We start from the raw sequence: 21,617 nt of genomic DNA, 5'->3' as shown, positions 1-21,617 counted from the left end.
CGCTAAAAATAGCGGCGTTTTACCGCCGACGCGATGGGCGGCCCGGTGTGAAAGGACTCTTAGGGTTGACCTTCTAATGCCAAGAATTCTCCAAGCACTCCAAAACTTATTTACAGGGTCTGCAGATAACTATTGCAACAGTTGGTATTAAAGCAGATCTACATTTTTCTACATCAAACATCACACAAGCATTGTGACGTGAACAGGAGGAAAAACAAAGGTTTTCTATGTGCCCTTGCGGTGACTGGTGTTGAGTGCAGAAAAATGCTAGTCACTGCACATAGTGTGAAAACTGCTTTACAGTATAGAGAACCACCTATTTTTGAGTGCCGTCAACCTGGTGTTTACTAATAATACGGTGGAAAGGTTATGGTTTGTGTTTGCTTGCAGTTAAAGTGTTTGTTAACCAAAAAAAGAATGGATCCTGCTCCTTTAAAGCATGTTATATGACACAGTGCTTGTGCTGTGTCATTTGGCCCCCTGTAACACCTAAAAAACCTGGCTGATCCTGACAGTTTCTACCCTCCCCTCTGTAAACTGACAACGGTGTATCATGGCTGCTGAGCCCTGACACCGTGATCAGTTTACATGCCTCCGTCATCCGCAGCCTGCCGTCTCCTCTATGCTCCTGTGACCTCCTCCCCCCTACCCTCCATGCCTGTCAGCTTGTGACAGTGGCCGCCCCCCACCCCTCCTCCTGCTGCTTGCATACCACTTACCTGTATACAATATGAGCACTGCCTACTATTGTAGTGTCCCCCTATGTGTATGATTTTTAAATATAAATGCTGCAAATACCTTATTTCAGTGCCACGATCACATGACTGGCCGGCTTGCTCCTCTCCCCATCCCGACTGACGTCAGCAGGGGAATCTCGACCCCTCCCGCTGCATCCATCAGAGGAGGAAATGAGAAAGCTAGCTGGTCATGTGATCGTGGATCTCGGCTCTGAAATGGGGTATTTGCAGCATTTAAACACACAGAGGGGGATACTACAATAGGAGGCAGCACAGATGGTGCATACATGTTAGAGTGGCTTAACAACCACTTTAACTATACATTCTGTATCATATATAAGTGTGCTTGATGAAAATGTGAGGTCACTGGTCCAAAAGTTGAATCAAAAATGGATATATCAAGACTCTAAGGATACAAAACACACTAGCCAAAAGGTCAAAAGCGTTACAGTCGGAGACTAGTGGACAGTTATACTAAATGCCTACAATAAGTCATTTCTGCTAAAGGGGGTAATGCCAGCATCTAAGGTCAAGGATTTACTAACGTATTTCATAATAGAGCATTACATCTATTCATATTATTGTTGAATAAATGAGTGAAAGGATAAAATTCTCCTTGCGTTTTATTTAAAGTATACGACCTTTGTTTTGTTTTTTGTTTTTAGGCACTGTTTAAATGAAGCAGCCTCCAATAACGTTACACCGCTTTATGAAAAAAAATTTTAAAAACAGTAATGTGTGGCTTGCATGAACACACAAGCAAATTTGCATAAACATGTGTCCGGGATGCTCCTGTGTTCCACAGACCAGAAATGAAGTGCTGGAAGTGATGCAAGAGGCTCCATCCAACATGTTTTGTCACAGCAACATCAGGAGTGGCGCCATCTTACTACATTATTCTCCCTATATACCTTTATGCTAATTACTGATCCTTAACCCATTAATGCATATTGCTGTAAGTGTATAACTGGTTTTAATCAATTGTTTTAATTAAGCGGTGTTACACTATTGGAGGCTGCTTCACTGGTTCCCTTGCATACATATCCCTGGTGTGGAGGAGGAAAGGGATTCACCTTTTGCTTGGAGAGTCTTAAAGGGGAAGGTGCATGCTATTCCAAGAAAGAACACAGCTGGTGTAAAAAACGCAACTGACCCACTCATTCAAGAAAATGGGTCATTGAGTATAGGTAAGTGCGGTCCAAGGAGGGGGAGCACAAGTGAACACAGCACACTGAAGAGTGAATCGAGAGGACCTTCTATATCTGATCACTTTAGCACAGACTTTTCTTGCTGCAGCACCTTTATATGGATTTTTTACATGGACCATTTCTAATATTTTTATTATTGAATGTTATACGATTACATTGGTGGTGTAAAGATTGGTTTTAAAGTACATAGTAGAAAGGAGATTTATGAGGAATTGTCTATTCAGGGTTACACATATAACTCTACACACATATGTTTCGTATTTTAAATTTTCACTCAATTTCATTTTTTTTTTTCTTTATGAGGGAGGTGTATTGTAGCACAGCACCTAATACATATCCTTATATTTATGTCCCTAATTAAAAGGAGATAAAGTTGGTGTCCTCTTGCAGCTACACTAAAGAACACCTACCATTTTTGTCCCCATAGCACTGTAACCATTGCATCAGAGACTGTTTAAATGAAGATCTAGCGTTGGTCTGTTTGAAAATACGACAGTCAACAATTTCCTTGGGGTGTACCTACTTTTTAACATGACTATTGATAGAAGAGGCAATCATAGTGTTTGGTTTTAAATTAAACTGCTACAGAGTAAAAATAGCTGTTAGGACTGGGAACAAGCCTGCATTAGCTAACAAGTATTTTCACAATCATAAAAGCCTGCAGCTTGGAGAAGAAGTGGAGCTAAAGTCAATATTTGAGTTTATTTATGCTTTAATATCAAAGACTATGACAAACAAACTTACCACATGGAAACTAAACATATGCAGCCTATGAATAAAGCATAGGCTGGTGTAATATACAAACAGGTTACATATACACAATATTGCTCACAAAATCCCCTAAGGCCCCTTCCACACGGGCAGATCCGTTTAGCAGGAGATCGCTCCGTTGATCTCCGCCAAGCCGGCGGATGACAGGTCCGTCTCTGCTCACTGTACATATTGCACATTTTGGCACAAGCGCCTGCACACCTTTAAAGAAGAAGTAAACTTCCTCTGTGGACATTTACCTATAGGTAAGCCTATAACAAGGCTTACCAATAGGTAGTGAAAATATCTCCTAAACGTGCACCGTTTAGAAGATATTTAGTATACATACAGCCAGTGACATCACTGGCGCATACACTCTGAAGGAATGGGCGTGGGTGCCGTTCCTTCCAAGCCCTGTGCTGTGAATGGCGACATGTGCATAGGAGTGACATCATTGTGGCTCTGGCCAAACGCTGGAGCCCGCAAACTTGGAAGAAACTCAGAGAAAAATTCAGCCATATCAGCGGTGTGCGGGCGCCGCTGAGAGCTTTGTTCTAAGTATGCGGCGCATACTAGCTCATTATGCCTTTGTCTTACAGGTTTTTTTTTTTTTTTTCAGGGTTTACAACTTAAGTCAATACCATGCTTTCAAAAAATAAAAGCTTGCCAAAAAGGTGGACAAACATGCTTTGATTTTATTATGCAATCAATGAGTGATTTAACCGCTTGCTTACTGGGCACTTATATCCCCTTCCTGCCCAGGCCAATTTTCAGCGCTGTCACACTTTGAATGACAATTGTGCGGTCATGCAACTTTACCCATATGAAATCGTTATCATTTTTTCACACAAAGAGAGCTTTCTTTTTGGTAATATTTATTCACCACTGGGTTTCTATTTTTTGCTAAACAAAGAAAGACCGAAACGCAAAACATTTTTCAAACAGGTAATTTTTCTCCTTTGCTGATGTGCGCTGATGAGCACTGATTTGCAGCACATTTGGGTGCTAAGGGGGCCGATGTACCTCTAATCTAAGCCGTGGCTTTTTTTCCCCCCCTTCACGCTGACAGCGTAAAAGGGAAAATAAAAAGATAACCGGCATCTGTTTATTTCCGTGATCAGCTGTCATTGGCTGACAGCTGATCACATAGTAAAGGGCCTGCTGTGATTGGCCCTTTATCTGATCTATGATCAGCGGAGTCGCACAGATTTAGGAAGCACGAGAAAGTCTATGGATGCCCTCCCGACCAATTTAAGTCTGCGCTGTAGCAGTCTTTCGGCTATAGCACAGGCGGCAAGTGACCAGATCGACGAACACTCAAACAGACAACTTCCCTTTTTGATCGATTCAAACCTGACTTAGATTGAATTCAATCAAAAGTCGATTGGCCAGAGTGGGGAACTACTGATCGTGCTGAATCAATCAACAGAATTGAAATGCTTTGTTTGTGAATTTGATCGCATTTCAAATCAGATTATAGGATTGTATGTTGAAAACAGAGATGCGTTATAACTTATGATGGGATCTTCCAACTAATGTTTTCAAATCCACTTCCCTAGTTGATGTCATATTAATCAAAGGGGTTGTTGAGTGTAGATCAATTATTCCTGTTGGGGGAGACTGAACAGAATGAGTGCCAGTTCACACCGCATTTGTGTTCAAATCATATGCGATTCTTCAGCAGTGCGATTTGACCTATTATTCTGTATGGCTCAAATCCCACCGAATCCGCACCAAAATGGTGCAGGACCTTTTTTTTGGCGGCACCAGAATCTGATCACATGGGTGTTCACAGCCATGCAATCTGATTCTGCAAATCGCACACGTTTTGGAACAGATTTTGGGTGCTGTTAACACACACCCGCAGCAGTTCACATAAACGGAGTGCGATTTGGATGCGGCGTGGAGTCTGCACAGAATATGCAGTGCTTAAATGTGAACCGGCACTCAACCATTTATCAAAGTGTGTATGGCCACCCTGAGACTGATGTCAGTGGCAGGATCACTAAAGAGGCTGTCTGTGTGTCCCTATGGAATCGCTCCCTCTGTAGCCAGATGCAGTGAGATGTTGCCCCTAACACTACTGAAATTACTAGTGATGGTAGCGACCTCACTGCCTCAGCTACACAGGAAGCCATTCCAAAGGGAGCAATAGGTAGCCTCTTAGTGATCCTGCTGCTGACTATTTTGACAAGTTTTAATGGCAGGATTGCTGGCAGCAGAGTCAGCTGTCTGACATCAAGCAAAAAAAAAAAAAAAAAAAAAACACACAAAACACCACCACACAATAACAGAGCCCAATACATCCAATGTACATGTTACTCCATGAAGACACAACATATGCTACATGCATTTATTATGTAAATAAGCCCTTGAGATACTGGCGACTGATTAGTGGTATGAACTATGGAGTCCACTCATACCTGGATGTTCGTGTCAAGGCCAAATATGATATAAGCAGGACCTTGATGTATGAGAAAGCAATGCAAACATAAAACAAGGATCCTGGACATAAGAGCGAGAACGTGTACAAAAGGTGACATGCTCTAAGTAAACAGAACCACTGGTGACATATGTACAGTATCTCACAAAAGTGAGTACACCCCTCACATTTTTGTAAATATTTTATTATATCTTTTCATGTGACAACACTGAAGAAATGACACTTTGCTACAATGTAAAGTAGTGAGTGTACAGCTTGTATAACAGTGTGAATTTGCTGCCCCTCAAAATAACTCAACACACAGCCATTAATGTCTAAACTGCTGACAACAAAAGTGAGTACACCCCTAAGTGAAAATGTCCAAATTGGGCCCAATTAGCCATTTTCTCTCCCTTATGTCATGTGACTTGTTAGTGTTACAAGGTCTCAGGTGTGAATGGACAGGTGTGTTAAATTTGGTGTTATCGCTCTCACTCTCTCATACTGGTCACTGGAAGTTCAACATGGGACCTCATGGCAAAGAACTCTCTGAGGATCTAAAAAAAAGAATTGTTGCTCTACATAAAGATGGCCTAGGCTATAAGAAGATTGCCAAGACCCTGATACTGAGCTGCAGCACGGTGGCCAAGACCATACAGAGGTTTAACAGGACAGGTTCCACTCAGAACAGGCCTCGCCATGGTCGACCAAAGAAGTTGAGTGCATGTACTTAGCGTTATATCCAGAGGTTGTCTTTAGGAAATAGACTTATGAGTGCTGCCAGCATTGCTGCAGAGGTTAAAGGGGTGGGGGGGGGGGGGTCAGCCTGTCAGTGCTCAGACCATACGCTGCATACTGCATCAAATTGGTGTGCATGGCTGTCGTCCCTAAAGATGAAAGCCCGCAAACAGTTTGCTGAAGACAAGCAGACTAAGGACATGGATTACTGGAACCATGTCCTGTGGTCTGATGAGACCAAGGTAAACTTATTTGGTTTAGATAGTGTCAAGCGTGTGTGGCGGCAACCAGGTGAGGAGTACAAAGACAAGTGTGTCTTGCCTACAGTCAAGCATGGTGGTGTGAGTACCATGGTCTGGGGCTGCATGAGTGCTGCCGGCACTGGGGAGCTACAGTTCATTGAGGGAACCATGAATGCCAACATGTACTGTGACATACTGAAGCAGAGCATGAGCCCCTCCCTTCGAAGATTGGGCCGCAGGGCAGTATTCCAACATGATAACGACCCCAAACACACCTCCAAGATGACCACTGCCTTCCTAAAGAAGCTGAGGGTAAAAGCAATGGACTGGCCAAGCATGTCTCCAGACCTAAACCCTATTGGAGCATCTGTGAGGCATCCTCAAAGAGAAGGTGGAGGAGCGCAAGGTCTCTAACATCCACCAGCTCCGTGATGTTGTCATGGAGGAGTGGAAGAGGACTCCAGTGGCAACCTGTGAAGCTCAGGTGAACTCCATGCCCAAGAGGGTTAAGAGGGTTAAGGCAGTGCTGGAAAATAATGGCGGCCACACAAAATATTAACACTTTGGGCCCAATTTGGACATTTTCACTCAGGGGTGTACTCACTTCTGTTGCCAGCGGTTTAGACATTAATGGCTGTGTGTTGAGTTATTTTGAGGGGACAGCAAATTTACACTGTTATACAAGCTGTACACTCACTACTTTACATTGTAGCAAAGTGTCATTTCTTCAGTGTTGTCACATGAAAAGGTAGAATAAAATATTTACAAAAATGTGGAGGGTGTACTCACTTTTGTGAGCTATAGATAGAGAGATAGATATACATCTCTCGATCTATATCTATTACACACACACACCAATCAGCCATAATTGTATGACCACTCACTGAATACTGAGTAGATCCCCTGTTTGCCACTAGAATAGCCCTGAGCCGTTGCAGCCTGGATACCCATCCAGAGATCTTGAAACTATGGCCCTCCAGCTGTTGCAGAATTACACATCCTATGAGGCATTGTAAAACTCTGACGTTCACAGACATGACTAGGCATGATGGGAATTGTGGTTCCTGAACAACTGGAGGGCCATAGTTTGGAGAACCCTGTGCTTAGACCTCTGAAGGTATGCTATGGTATCAAGCTGTCAGTAGCAGATCCTTTAGGTCCTGTAAGTTTGTGAGGTGGGGCCTCCAGGGATCGGACTTGTTTTTCCAGCACATCCTACAGATGCTCAATTGGATTGAGAACTGGAGAATCTGGGAGGCCAAATCCACACCTTGAACTTGCTGTGTTCCTTAAACCATTCTTGAACCATCAGGGAATACGGTTTCAAGGCTAGTTCACACCACAGAAACGTTCTCCAGATCCATTCTAGATGCGTTTCCGGCTCCTTTTTTAATGTGTACTGGTGCGTTTTTGTTGTGTTCTTGATGCGTTTCTGGGTGCATTCAGGAAGCTTCTCTTTTTCCCTGTTCTTTCAGATGCGTTTCAGCATACACATTTATGATGCATTTTACTTCATTCCAGTTCTACGCAGGAAAAAATGCAGCATGTTCTACTTTTTTTTCTGGAACCTGAATGCACTGGAACTACAAGTGTTGGTGCGTGCCACTGAAAACCATTTAACCCTACTTTCTATGTATTCTGGATACAAAAAAAAAAAAAAAAAGAAAAAGTACTGGAATGCATGTGGTGTGAACTAGCCCCTCCTTGAAGGGGTGTACTTGGTCAGCAACAATGTTTAGGTAGGTGGTACGTGTCAAGTAACATCCTCCAGAAGGCTCCTCTATAGGATGGAAGTTTTATATCGCGTTGGAGAGTCACAAGGATCTTCGGCTGGACCATCAAGGATGAGGAGTGGAACCATCCTGTTTGGAGTGATCGTTTTTCTGACAATCCTAACATCCATGGATGGCAGGACCCAAAAGGTTTGCCAGCAGAACGTTGCCCAAAGCATCACACTTTGCCTTCATCCATACTACATACCAGTACAATCTCTTCTCTAGGTAAGTGACACACACGGACGGACAGGGGAGACACACACGAAAAAGAAAACGTGATTGATCAGACCAGTCCACCTTCTTCCATTGCTCTGTGGTCCAGTTCTGATGCCCCCATGCCCATTGTAGGTAGATGCTCCCATGCCCATTGTAGGTAGATGCTCCCATGCCCATTGTAGGTAGATGCTCCCATGCCCATTGTAGGTAGATGCCCCCATGCCCATTGTAGGTAGATGCCCCCATGCCCATTGTAGGTAGATGCCCCCATGCCCATTGTAGGTAGATGCTCCCATGCCCATTGTAGGTAGATGCTCCCATGCCCATTGTAGGTAGATGCTCCCATGCCCATTGTAGGTAGATGCCCCCATGCCCATTGTAGGTAGATGCCCCCATGCCCAATGTAGGTAGATGCCCCCATGCCCATTGTAGGTAGATGCCCCCATGCCCATTGTAGGTACTTTTGGCACGAGTCTGGCAGTCTGTGGCTACGCAGCCCCATACACATCAAAACGGTAATGCCAATTTTTCCTCTTTTAACACATCAACTTCAGAGACAACATGTTCACTTACTCCCTAATCCCTATGAACTTTCAGATGCCATTGTAGCCAGATAATCTATGTTATCCGCTTTACCTGTCAGTGGTGGGAAAGTTGTGGCTGATTGTTGTGTAGAGATTTGTTAATCCCCCCCCATTAGGAAGACATACAATGATCGCTCTCCATATAGATAAGAGATAGTAGGTGAGTGTTGTGATGATATGTGAATATACAGTCTCTCACTCACCCGGCTGTACCATATACTGAGCTGGCTCTGGGACAGCACTGCCAGGAAGAGGCGCTGCGGGTCCGGCTGGATGTGGAAAGGATCCTCCAGACTCTTCAGAGGACACAGCAGCCTCTTGGGCCAGCCGCTCAGAAAATACATGACGTCTGTCAGTAAGAAGGGCCGAACATAACTCCCGGCGACAACATGGGTCCACCCCCCGCTACATGAACACCTACGACCCGACAACTACGGAGACTACCGGAAGCGGACAGAATGCCTGCACCGTAACCCTGCGATCCACTTCCCTGCCGATCTCCGCCCATCGCATCTTCCCCCATCCAATAGGAGAGCAAAGAACGGGAGGCCACTCGCAGGGCGGATAACAGAATCACACGCTGGATACAGACGGAGTCTGTAATTGGTTGCTTCTTCAAGCGCCGCCCCCTTAGTTTGGACGGGCTTGTTTTTGTATGGGCGCTGGGCAGAAGTTGGGTATATAGGAGAATGGGGAAAGTTGGTGGAAAGTACTGGAGATCCTACAGTACAATACTCTGCTGATTATTATTATAGAGCTGTGCTGAATACAGCTTGATAATAGCCATACACCATGGTCTTCATTTAATAAACAGTGTAAAGAGTGAAGTGTCACCAGCATGAGGAACACTACATTAACCACTTCAATACCGGGCACCTACACCCCCTTCCTGCCCAGACCAATTTTCAGTTTTCAGCGCTGTCACTGTTTAAATGACAATTGCGCAGTCATGCTACACTGTACCCAAACTACATTTTTATCATTTTGTTCCCACAAACAGATTTCTTTTGGTGGTATCTGATCACCTCTGTGGTTTTTATTTTTTGCTAAACATAAAAAAAGAACGATTTAAAAAAAAAAAAAAAAAAAAAAAAGTTTTTCTTTGTTTTTGTTATAAAATGTAAATAAGTAAGTTTTCTTCTTCACTGATGGACACTGATATGCAGCACTGATGGGCATTAATAGGCGGCACTGATGGGCACTCATAGGTGGCACTGGTGGGCACTGATAGGCAATACTGATGGGCACTGAAAGGCTGCACTGATGGGCAGTGTTAATTTTGGCATCAAATTTCGATTTCGTTTTATTCTTAGTCTTAGGACTAAAATGGCATTTTAGTTTTAGTCCCATTTTAGTCTTCTGCAATTGTTTTAGTTTTAGTCGTATTTAGTCGATTAAATCTCCAGTACATTTTAGTCACCTAAAATCTAATGGGTATAATTAAATTGTAATGCATTAGTTAACATTTCTCTACAATTTCCAAACTCATTATATACTGCTGGAGTGAAAAATCGAATATGTTATTTATTATGGCATTGAGGCATGAACATGCACTACAGACCAGTGTTAATTTTGAAGTCAAATTTCAGTTTAGTTTTAGTCTTAGTCTTTTGACTAAAATGCCATTTTAGTTTTAGTCGTACTTTAGTCATCTCAGTTGTTTTAGTTTTAGTCGTATTTTAATCAACTAAAATAATATTCATTTAGTCAACTAAAATGTTTTAGTCGTTTTAGTCGACAAAATTAACACTGCTGATGGGTACTTAAGGGTGGCACTGATAGATGGCACTGATGGGCACTGATAGGCAGCACTGATGGGCACTGAAAGGGGGCACTGATAGATTTCACTGATAGGCATCACTGGTGGCACTGGCACTGGATGGCATGTTTCATTGGCACTGATTGGCAGCTGCCTGGGCACTGATTGGCATTTCCCTGGTGGTCTAGGGTGGCACACCTAGTGATCCAGTTTGGTAGCCATCCCTGGTGGTCCTGGGCAGGCATCCGAGGGGGGGGACTGCACTGATAAACAATCAGCACAGACCCCCCTGTCAGGAGAGCCGCCGATCGTCTCTCCTCTACTCGCGTCTGTCAGACACGAGTGAGGAAAAGCCGATCAACGGCTCTTCCTGTTTACATCATGATCAGCCGTGATTGGACACGGCTGATCACGTGGTAAAGAGTCTCTGACAGAGACTCTTTACCTAGATCAGAGTTGCGGTGTGTCAGACTGACACGCCGCAACAACAGTCGCCGCGATGCGCGCCCCCGGGGGCGTGCAGCGGCTTGATATCCTAAGAACATCATATAACATCCGGTCAGGATATCGCAACCACTTTGCCGCCATCATTTTGCTATATGGCATGCGGCAAGTGGTTAATATACAATAGTTATTAGCAGATCTAAAATACTCATGAGTAACTCAAGTGAGAAACAAGCCCATTACTACAAAGATCAATGAGTACCACTGCTGTTACTAGATTTATCCAAAGCCCAAGCCTTTTTTTTTCCCTAGAGCAAGGGTCTTCAAACTATGGCCCTCCAGTTGTTCAGGAACTACAATTTCCATCATGCCTAGTCATGTCTGTGAATTTCAGAGCTTTACAATGCCTCATGGGATGTGTAGCTGGAGAGCCATAGTTTGAAGATTCCTGCCCTAGAGTAAGGGAGGGTTATAACCTCTGTCAGTTGTTTTTTTTTCCCCATCAGTGTCCCTAACTGGCGGTTCACACAGGCGTGGCACTTCAAAGTCATCCGACTCTGAAGCCGCCTCGTACAGCGTGACTTCAGCGCAGCTTGCAAAATAACTTCTGTATAGAAGTCAATGCAAATCACTACGAAGTTGCCCCAACTTAGTACAGGAACCCTTTTCTAAGTTGGAGCAACTTGAGTTGCTCCTATTAGAACGGTTCCATTGCAATGCATGGAACGCAACTTGTCAGGCGTCTCAGTCGCCTTACAAGTCACCCCTGTGTGAACCGGCACTTAGGGGAAATTCCCTTGCACAAAGCAAGGTCCATAAAGACATGGATGAGTGAGTTTGGGGTGGAGGAACTTGACTGGCCTGCACAGAGTCCTGACCTCAAGCCGATAAAACACCTTTGGGATGAATTAGAGTGGACACTGCGAGCCAGGCCTTCTCGTCCAACATCAGTGCCTGACCTCACAAATGCTCTTCTGGAAGAATGGTCAAACATTCCCATAGACACACTCTTAAACCTTGTGGACAGTCTTCCCAGAAGAGTTGAAGCTGTTATAGCTGCAAAGGGTGGGCCAACTCAATATTGAACCCTACGGACTAAGACTGGGATGTCATTAAAGTTCATGTGCATGTAAAGGCAGGCGTCACAATACTTTTGGCAATACAATGTATATATATATATATATATATATATATAAAACAATTTTTTCCGCCAATCAGGTAGCGCAGGTCTGATACCCATCACCTGATTGGCTGAAAGGACAGGTGCTGACATCGGATGCCTAGCAGGAAGACGAGACACACGGAGGACATAGTTCGCCGCTGCCTGACCTGCCACCAAGATGGGGTAAGTGCCGGTCAGACAGGGGGTGGACGGGGGTCACAGTGGCTGCATTTGATGGCCGCAATGGCGGCATTTGATGGGCACAGTGGTGACATTTGATGGGCACAGTGGCTGCATTTGATGGGTACAGTGGCTGCATTTGATGGGCTCAGTGGCTGCATTTGATGGCACAGCCGCTGCGTTTGATGGCACAGTAGCTGCAGTCGCTGCGTTTGATGGCACAGTGGCTGCAATTGATGGACAGTGGCTGCAATTGATGGGCACAGTGAGGCTGCAATTGATGGGCACAGTGAGGCTGCAATTGATGGGCACAGTGAGGCTGCAATTGATGGGCACAGTGAGGCTGCAATTGATGGGCACAGTGAGGCTGCAATTAATGGGTTTTTTTTCAGTATTTATCAGAATTTTTCAGTTTGTTTGCGCAGCCCCCCCCCCAAAAAAAAAAAAATTAGAGCACCAGCAGCCACCGTTAAGAAGGATTTAAATAGGAACACTTTTTATGAACAAATAAAAATCTTTTTTTTTCACTGGAGGGATTGCTTTAACTGATGTAAAAAAACTATTCTAAATATGCTGTAATAATAGTACTGGTTAATCCTATTTACTAATGAAGTTATCAAACACTGTTTATTTGCAGAGGAGCCCCTGTCTGCCTCCAGTGATCCTTGCTGTCACATATAGTAATCATTGGGGGAAGTTCACATCTCTGCACTGCACTTTACACACAATTTAGGTTCTTTACTATTGAACAGCATGGGTTTTACTAAAAGTACATCAAAGATGCAGAAAGTAGGATTTTTTTTTTGTGTGACACACCGCAATTAAAACATACAGGTGTGAACAGGGCTGAAAGGCAGGTATTGATAGATAACACAGGAATCAGAGATAGGGGCAGATTGGCAGTAGGATGACGCTCAGCATTGCTACATAGCTCTTTCAGACTTGCTGTGCCCTGCAGTGCCCCCTGAATAGTGATCCATGTTCAAATTGTTTTTCAGAGGGCATTACATTGCCTCCTCACTGCCTGATTTAACCCTATAATGCCGCACTACTATAATGCCTCAATCATATGCAGAGTATGCAATTGCAGCACAGCCCCAATAACCTTAACGGGCAAGTTTGACAGGCAGTACCACCTGTCAAACTCTGCACTCCAAGTTAAAAATGCAGCAGCCCAAAAACAAAGCATTGTTGGTGCTACATCTGTATAGCCCTGTCTGACTGTATTGGAACAGTTCAGGTGGGCAGCTGGGGGACAGTAAAACCGTGGCTCAGCCACCCATCTTACTACCCGTCTGAAAGAGCACTAAGGCTGGATTCACACCTATGCATTTTTAGTGCTTTTTTATATTTTGCAGATTTGCACTACAGCCCATTCAACATGGTTTCCTATGGAACACGTTCTGTAGTGCAAATCTGTAAAATGCAAAAAGCACTGATAAAAATGCATAGGTGTGAATCCAGCCTAATGCCCCGTACACACGATCGGAAATGCCGCCAGTAAAACTCCGATGAGAGGTTTTGGTCGGAAAATGCGACTGTGTGTATGCTCCATTCATGGGCGTTTTTTCAGAGGGGGGCAGCATTTTAAAGTCACCCATGCTCCGCCCTTTTTTGTCAACATCGTGGAGGGGAGGGGCTTGAGTGGGCGGTGCCGCGCCAGCTGGATTTACATCTCTATCTCGCCCCAGTAGGTCATCATTTTAGAATTAAAATGATTAATTAATTAAAATTATTGCCCTCATTCTAATGTGTGTGTAATGATATATGTGTAGGGCAAACATCATTTTCTTAACTAGGTGACCTAGCACATGTGTTTTTGTATGTGTGTGTGGGGGAAGCCTCTAAAAAAATGTATTATTGTTTATGTGCCCATTTAAACAGTTAAAACTTTTTAAAATGTATTTTTTTTTCATTACAGGGGGTCCCCTACTTACAAACATCCGACTTACAAACGACTCCTACTTACAAACGGAGGGAGACAACAGGAAGTGAGGAGAAATCTACCCATAGGAAGGGAAATTCACTCCTGTAAGAGTTAATATGGGAAAAAGGTGTCTCCACTGATGCTTTATCACCTATCCTTATTTTCCTAATAACCCCAAATTTTCAAAATCCAATTGTCATTGGGACAGAAAGTGAGATGAAATCTTCTGAACAGGGGCACACACAGCAAAACAAATGTTACAGGGGTGATAACCCTTCCCTATGCCATCTACAAAACTTAAAAATCGATTTTTTTGGCTGGAGCTACACTTAAAAAATGTACCTGTTCCGACTTACAAACAGATTCAACTTAAGAACAAACCTAAAGTCCCTATCTTGTTTGTAACCCGGGGACCCCCTGTACTTTATTGTTATCACATAGGGAACCAATAACCCCTATATGATAGCATATAGGTGACTAGGTGGCGGGGGTGGGGGGTAAAGGGTGGTACATCAGAGCGGTTGTGGAAGTGATCAGCTAACATTTGGATTTACAAAAGTATACACACTTCTGGCTATTGCAGCCAGGAGTGTATTAAAAGGACATGTCTGCTGCACATTAAAGATCTGAAGCTCCAGCAAGTGGTTTACCCCCCCCCCCCCCCCCATCTTGGCACCAATTGGTCTGATCGGGTCTGCTTGTCAGTTCATCAAACCCTGCATTGTCCTCTATGGAGTGATAGATGTAAACAGACTTGTGTCCTTTTACACCCGCCTACATCCAATCCAATCCAATCTGCCAAAAAAAAAAAAAAATGAAGGAGATCTGTTCCCCACTGTCTGGGCAGATGGTAGTTTCATGTAAACACACAAGACTGTATACACCTCACCATCCATAATGCAGAGTGGGCTCTGCACACAGATGCCAAGCTGAGCAAGTGTATAGGAAGCAGATTCTGCCCCTCCGTCCCCATGTAATCTTCTCTGTTTTGCCCCATGTCCCTTTCTGTCCCCATTTCTTTTTCCCTTGCACTCTGTTCCTATGTTCCCATCTATTCTTCATCTCTAGAGGGTCCCCATGGGGTCAGCAGGCTATCTTATGCAAAGCAAAGCAGCAAGATTTATTTATTTATTTCAGGTACTTATATAGCGCCGTCAATTTACGCAGCACTTTTACATATACATTATACATTCACATCAGTCCCTACCCTCAAGGAGCTTACAATCTAAGGTCCCTAACTCACATTCATACATACATACTAGGGGCAATTTAGACAGGATCCAATTAACCTACCAGTATGTCTTTGGAGTGTGGGAGGAAACCGGAGTACCCAGAGGAAACCCACACAGGCACAGGGAGAACATGCAAACTCCATGCAGGTAGTGTCATGGTTGGGATTCGAACCAGCGACACTTCTTACTGCTAGGCGAAAGTGCTACCCACTACACCACTGTGCCGCCCGATAACATTTACCTTTTATCCCTCCACTCTGCGCTGATCCTGCGCCTGTTCTTGCTGGCTCCTCCCCCTAGTCTCACTTGACTCCTCCCCCTCATCTCTTGCCTCCAGTTCAGCAGCGATTGTTGACTCTGTGCTGGAGCGGAGGCATTGAATTGTTCATTGCGGGGCTTGAGCCTGGAGAGAGAAAAGGAGTTGTTCTGCCCTTCAACCGGGACTCGGAGAGAGGAGGAGCAGTAGCAGCCTGGAGTGGAGAGCAAATGGAAGCTAGTGTGACCTGGAGGCAGAGGCTGATGTTCAAAGAATCACAGTGTGGTTCTGCATGTCACGGTGCATGCTGTGTGACCTGTGCTGAGCTGGGTAAAGGTGTGAGCGGGGCCGGCGTCAGCATCAGCTTTTATTGAGGGACCCGTAGCTTTAGTGCCCTCCTTCTCCTGGCACCTTAAGGCAGCCGTCTTTCCTCCCTCATGCTGGCGTGGGCTCTGCACCCACCCAGGATCAGCCTGGCCCCTGAGTGTCCATGTGTGGACACCTTGCTCCGGGGGGGGAGGGGGGGCACTTGCCCCTACCTGCGGACGCCCATGGCTCCATTGGACTTTTGCTGGCGGAATTCCAGCCAGCGAAAGATTGAGAGCAGGTTCTCTATTTTTCGGTCGGAAAAAGTTCCTATCCGAAAATGCGATAGTCTGTATGCAATTCGGACGCGCAAAAAATCACGCATGCTCGGAAACAATTCGACGCATGCTCAGAAGCATTGAACTTCATTTTCTCGGCTCGTCGTAGTGTCGTACGTCACCGCGTTCTTGGCAGCCGAAAGTTCAGAGATCTTTTGTGTGACCGTGTGTATGCAAGGCAAGCTTGAGCGGAATCCCATCGGAAAAGCCGCCATACCTTTTTCCAACCAAAATTCTGGTCGTGTGTACGCGGCATAACAGAGGATGACCTGAGTTTGGTTTGGTCTCTCTGCATCCTCTTCACCTGTTTCATCCTCATGGTAAAATCCCTCTCCCAAACTAGGAGCACCCCCTGAGATTCTTTGCCCCTTGATAATTAAACAAATCACTTCAGCTGGACATGTAAGTGATGTTCCGTACCTATTAAAAAAATATCAAATACCTTTTTGGAAGTCATTCGTTATAAGTTTAAGATGGAACAATAATACGGTGGCTTCGACCTTCCATTTGTCTGAGGAAATCATTCTGTCATCTTTTTGTGATTACCTTCAGCTAGAAAAAGAAAAAGAATTGGACTGTCTGCACAGACCCCCAGGAGTGCTATAAATCCTCATAGCTCCCGGCTCTCGCTTGTGGTGATAAGAAAAGATTTCAAGCATCTAAAGAATCTATTTTCCCTATGGATTAGAGAAGCAGTTCTTCAGAATTTCATATGAATGCTCAAACTACTTCTTTAAAGCAATATTAAAGCACTTTCAGCAGCAGATTTAATCACTTACTAAGTATGCAGCGTCTTTCTCTTTTTATCCTTGCCTATGTTCCAGTGTAAGCAGGTGTCACTAGCACTGCTCCACGTTTCTTGTTTCAGGGTGGCTCCTGTCCCTTGCAGAATCCTATGGAGTCACCCTTGCATGCAGGGACTACAGAAGTGTCTCCCTACACTGCCTGCATCAATAGAAAAACCCAGCTCTGTAGCATGGGATGACAAAGCACTCCAATGCTCCCCCACCCCAAACTAACAGACTGAGGCCCCTTTCACACAGGCTGTCCCATCAGGTCAGTTTTTCAGGTGGACCTCTATGGAGCGGCAGATGTCAGCGATGACATGTCCGCTGACATCCGCCGATATCCAATCCCATTCTGCCTGTGAAATCCAGACGAATGGAAACCCGCCTGCTCAGCGGGGATCAGCGGATCAATCCCTGCTAAGCAAAGCAGAGTACATACACAGACAAGCCCGTGTGAAAGGACCCTAATGGTTTTGCACAGAGCAGCCCAGATGCTTCTCTTCTCGGGTCCCCCGTCGGCGCTCCTGGTCACTCCCTCCTGTCAAGTGCTCCACAGCGAGCAGTTTGCTATCCATTCAAACACAGGGCCATGGTTCGGCCCTGCCCCCTCTCTCTCCTGATTGGCTAACTGACTTTGATTGACAGCAGCGGGAGCCTATGGCGTCGCTGCTGTATCTCAGCCAAGGAGGGAGAGTCCCGAATGGCCGAAGCACTTGTGCACATTGCTGGATTGAGATGGGCTCAGGTAAGTATTAGGGTGGCTGCTGCACACAGAAGGTTTTTTTATCGTAATGCATAGAATGCATTACGATAAAAAACCTTCTGCCTTTACAACCCCTTTAATACTACTTTAATTTGGTTGTAAAGGGAGAAGGGTTTTTATCTTCATGCATTCCATGCATGAAGGTAAAATATCTTCAGTATGCAGCTTCTGCAGCCCCCTCTAATGCCCCGTACACACGGTCGGATTTTCCGATGGACAATGTCCGATCGGAGCGTGTTGTCGGAAATTCCGACCGTGTGTGGGCGCCATCGGACATTTTCCATCGGATTTTCCGACACACAAAGTTGGACAGCAGGAGATAAAATTTTCCGACAACAAAATCCGATCGCGTCAATTCCGACCGTGTGTGGCCTGTTCCGACGCACAAAGTGCCACGCATGCTCAGAAGAAATTCCAAGACGGGACAGCTCGTTCTGGTAAACTTAGCGTTCGCAATGGATACAGCACTTTCGTCACGCTGCAATGTAAAAAATGGTTTAATACAGCGCACTCTCTTCTTCTTTATAATGTGACAAGAATTAAGTAGTTTTGCTGCTCATATTCACACACACTTCTCACAAACTTTTATTTGTGTTTTTTTAGTGGGATTCCCTCAATATATTGTTATTAGTTGTCACATCTGACAGTTTTATATTTTTTATGTTTTTTTTATTTTGTTTTTAAGCCTTTTTTTTTCTTTAATGTTTGGATTTTTTCCAAGGCTGATCTTTGTTCAATGTTATTTTTATTTTTACTCCAGAATATTTTTGTGTGTGTTTTGTGTGGCAAGTTACCCCAACACCATTGATATCTTTTATTATTTAATCTCAAGGAGATTGTTTGTTGTTGGTGTCCCTTGTTCATTTCACATTGTATATTAGAAATGTACCTGAATCCTCACAAACAAACTGTCCTTTTTGAAGTAAAACACATAGGAGAGTATAATTCAAAACAAAAATCCTTTATTAAGGGATCAGAACCAAACAAAGAGGAAGGCAACACTGGATCAACAAGAGAAATTAGCGAAGCCTGGGACCCCCACGGCAGACATCAATTCTTAAACATCAAAACTGGTGGCCTGAGGAGTCCATATGTAAGGGAGGGCAGTCTGGTCCGGGTCACAGAGACTTGGATAGCAGCAGATGACATCTGTGTCCCCAGGCTGTGGTACCACAAGAGGCTGCATTTTTTGGCCGACCAGACTGGATCCAGGGTCCTCACTGTCTGGTCTTCCTTTCACACTTCCTTCCGGGCTGTGGCTGTGCAGTTGGAGATGTGGCAGGAGGAGGAGTAGGACCTGGAGGAGGAGGAGGACTGGGGGGACCTGGAGGAGGACTGGGAGGACCTGGAGGAGGACTGGGAGGACCTGGAGGAGAGGGAGGAGGAGGAGGACCTGCAGGAGGAGGAGGAGGACCATCCCAAAGATGTGTGTGAGGTGTAATTTGGCCCCTCATACCTTTCTCCAGAGCCTCTGATATGAGGGCCTCACACATGGCTTTTTGGCCCTCCTCCATCCTCTGCATTTTATATGCTATGAAGGCAGCAATATTCTCCTGCCTGGTGTGTGGTGCTCCCAGGACCTCTGTAGCCCTCCAAAAGAATCTGATAGCCGCCTCCTCTAGGGCACTCGTCCTACTGCCACTTTCTCTTTTCAGGGGGGGTGGAGGGACCTGCAGATCAGCCAGCCGGCTCGGCCCGGCCACCTCCTGGCTGAGACTTCCCTGTGTATGAAAAAGGGACATAGTTGTAATGTTTTGCATCATCAATCACAATCCTAAATTAGTACTCCAAACTAACATCTAGTTAACATCATTGATTGGACAAGCAGAAATATTTAGAGGAATGCTATACCTGGCTCAATCTGGGCTCCTCCACATGTGGCCTGGAAGGCCCAGGTTGGGCGTCAGAAGCCTCAGCCAGGGGGGAAGGAAGTGTGGAAGGAAGACTGGAGAGGGATGACCTGGGTTCAGTCTGGCCTGCCAGAAAGTGCAGCCTGTCGTAGTACAACATCCTGGGGACATAGATGTCATCTGCTGCTCCGGATCTCTGTGAATCCAGGACTTTCTTGCGCTCCCTCAGATATGTGCTCCTCAGGCCACCAATGAAAATCTTTAAATAAGTGATGTCTGCCGTGGGGATCACCTGCTTCACAATTTCACACAATTGCTCCAGTGCTGCCTTCCTCTTTGTTTGGTTCTTGAAATGGGGGTGGGTAATCTCCCACAGACAGGGCAGCTCACTTAGCATATCAATGAATAGTGACATGAAGTCAGTATCTCTCATTAAGATATCCATGTTCACTGCAAGACACAACACAAGACAAAGCCTAATGTCAGACAAAACTCTCCTAATCTTGTTACAGTATAGGCCTCAATCTAGAAGCAGTATAGGCACAAGTTTGTCTCTTACCTTCGTTCTTACGATCGGCGCGTCCAATGCTCCTTCCTCCGCTCACAGATCGTACGTAATACGCACGCGTGTTACGCTTTATACACACTGCGCATGCGTGTAACTCCGCCCGCCCCTGACGTTCTTTCTAGTGTATTCCCCGCCCCTTTTCGTTCGGCGCAGTGGGTGAAGAGCATGATGGCAGAGTTACAGCAGGTGCGGGCTAATTATAGCAACGAGGAGGAGGAGGAGGAAAGGCCGGATCCAGGCACGTCCCGATCCAGAAGGAGACGTTTTAAGGCCACAAATATGTCGTTTGGGGAGATGTTGGAGATGGTACACATCATGAGGAAGTCCGACTATGACGGAAAATATGGGCCTTACCCCAACCCCAACATCCGAAAGGCAAAAATCATTGGTAAAGTGGTCAGGAGTCTAGAGCGGAATTTCGGGGTACGAAGGTCTAAAGATCAGCTCAGGAAGCGGTGGTCGGACCTGAAGTTGAGAGAGCCAGAGCAGTACCGAAAGATCCGGAGAGTGCTGCAAAAAAGTAAGTAGTTGTGCTGTGTTCCTATTCTTTCTGTCTTTATTATGTTCGTTCTGCTCCATATGCTTTTATTAATTGTAACGTTTAAAAGGGCAACTTTAATGTTCATGGGCCCATTATTCGTTCGTATCAAACATTTTTATTTCGGCCTCTAGAACACCATTGTTTAGGCCATATGCATTTTCACACATTTTTTGGGGCCTACTTGGATGACAAAGATTTGTTTGTGTAGATGGGTTTGTTACTAGAATGAAATGACAACTAGATTGTGTGTAAAGAGAGGACACTGAGCAGCTGTTTTCACATCTGGACACTGGAGCACTAGTGTGGGACACAAGAACACCATTTTTATTAGGGGGGGCACACAGGTGCTCCAGTGTATACTATAGGGGGGGCTACATCTGTGAAGCTTGTACCAAACAGGTAAAGTATTGCAGCTTGACAAAGGGCAATAAAAAAAAATATACATCTTGGAACTCGGCTAAAATAGACAATTGTACCCCACTTCCAAGCAATGTTTCCTATTTCTAGTTCTGCCCTCAAATATCTGTGTGCTAATTATACCATTTTTGTTTTACATAGGGGAGAAAAGACTCGGAGGACACCCCTCATCCGAGGAGACCACAGACCCCCCACCTATGGAAGAAGGTGAAATACCCCCAAACGAAGAAGAAGAGCAGGAGGAAGAAGAAGACGTGGTGGAGATTGGCACCACAACAGGTGAGTGTCTGCGACCACAGGCTCAGGTAAAAGAGATGGATGTTGGCAGATTTTTGAGACCTTTTTTTTGTTCTTTATCTCTTTTTAGGTGATCGTGATGTGAGGGATCCTGAACGCTTTACTTCAGAAAGTGCC

General features: G+C 45.0%; 1 protein-coding gene across 2 annotated transcripts in view; it reads right to left on the bottom strand.

The window, feature by feature from the left end:
• The window catches only part of RIC1 (RIC1 homolog, RAB6A GEF complex partner 1), a 210,795-nt gene extending 201,582 nt beyond the window's left edge, over positions 1-9,213 (bottom strand). For both annotated transcript variants that reach the window (XM_073635126.1, XM_073635133.1), the window contains exon 1: positions 8,876-9,213. In XM_073635126.1, coding sequence (XP_073491227.1) covers positions 8,876-9,016 — 141 coding nt within the window. In that variant the 5' untranslated portion in view covers positions 9,017-9,213. The remainder of the gene's footprint in view (positions 1-8,875) is intronic.
• Positions 9,214-21,617: the final 12,404 nt, after the last annotated feature.

The sequence above is a fragment of the Aquarana catesbeiana genome, linkage group LG01, assembly GCF_042186555.1.
Source record: "Aquarana catesbeiana isolate 2022-GZ linkage group LG01, ASM4218655v1, whole genome shotgun sequence".
NCBI classification, from domain to species: Eukaryota; Metazoa; Chordata; class Amphibia; order Anura; family Ranidae; genus Aquarana; species Aquarana catesbeiana.
The sequence above is the reverse complement of the archived record's forward strand: the minus strand, read 5'-3'. Positions and strand labels throughout refer to the sequence as shown.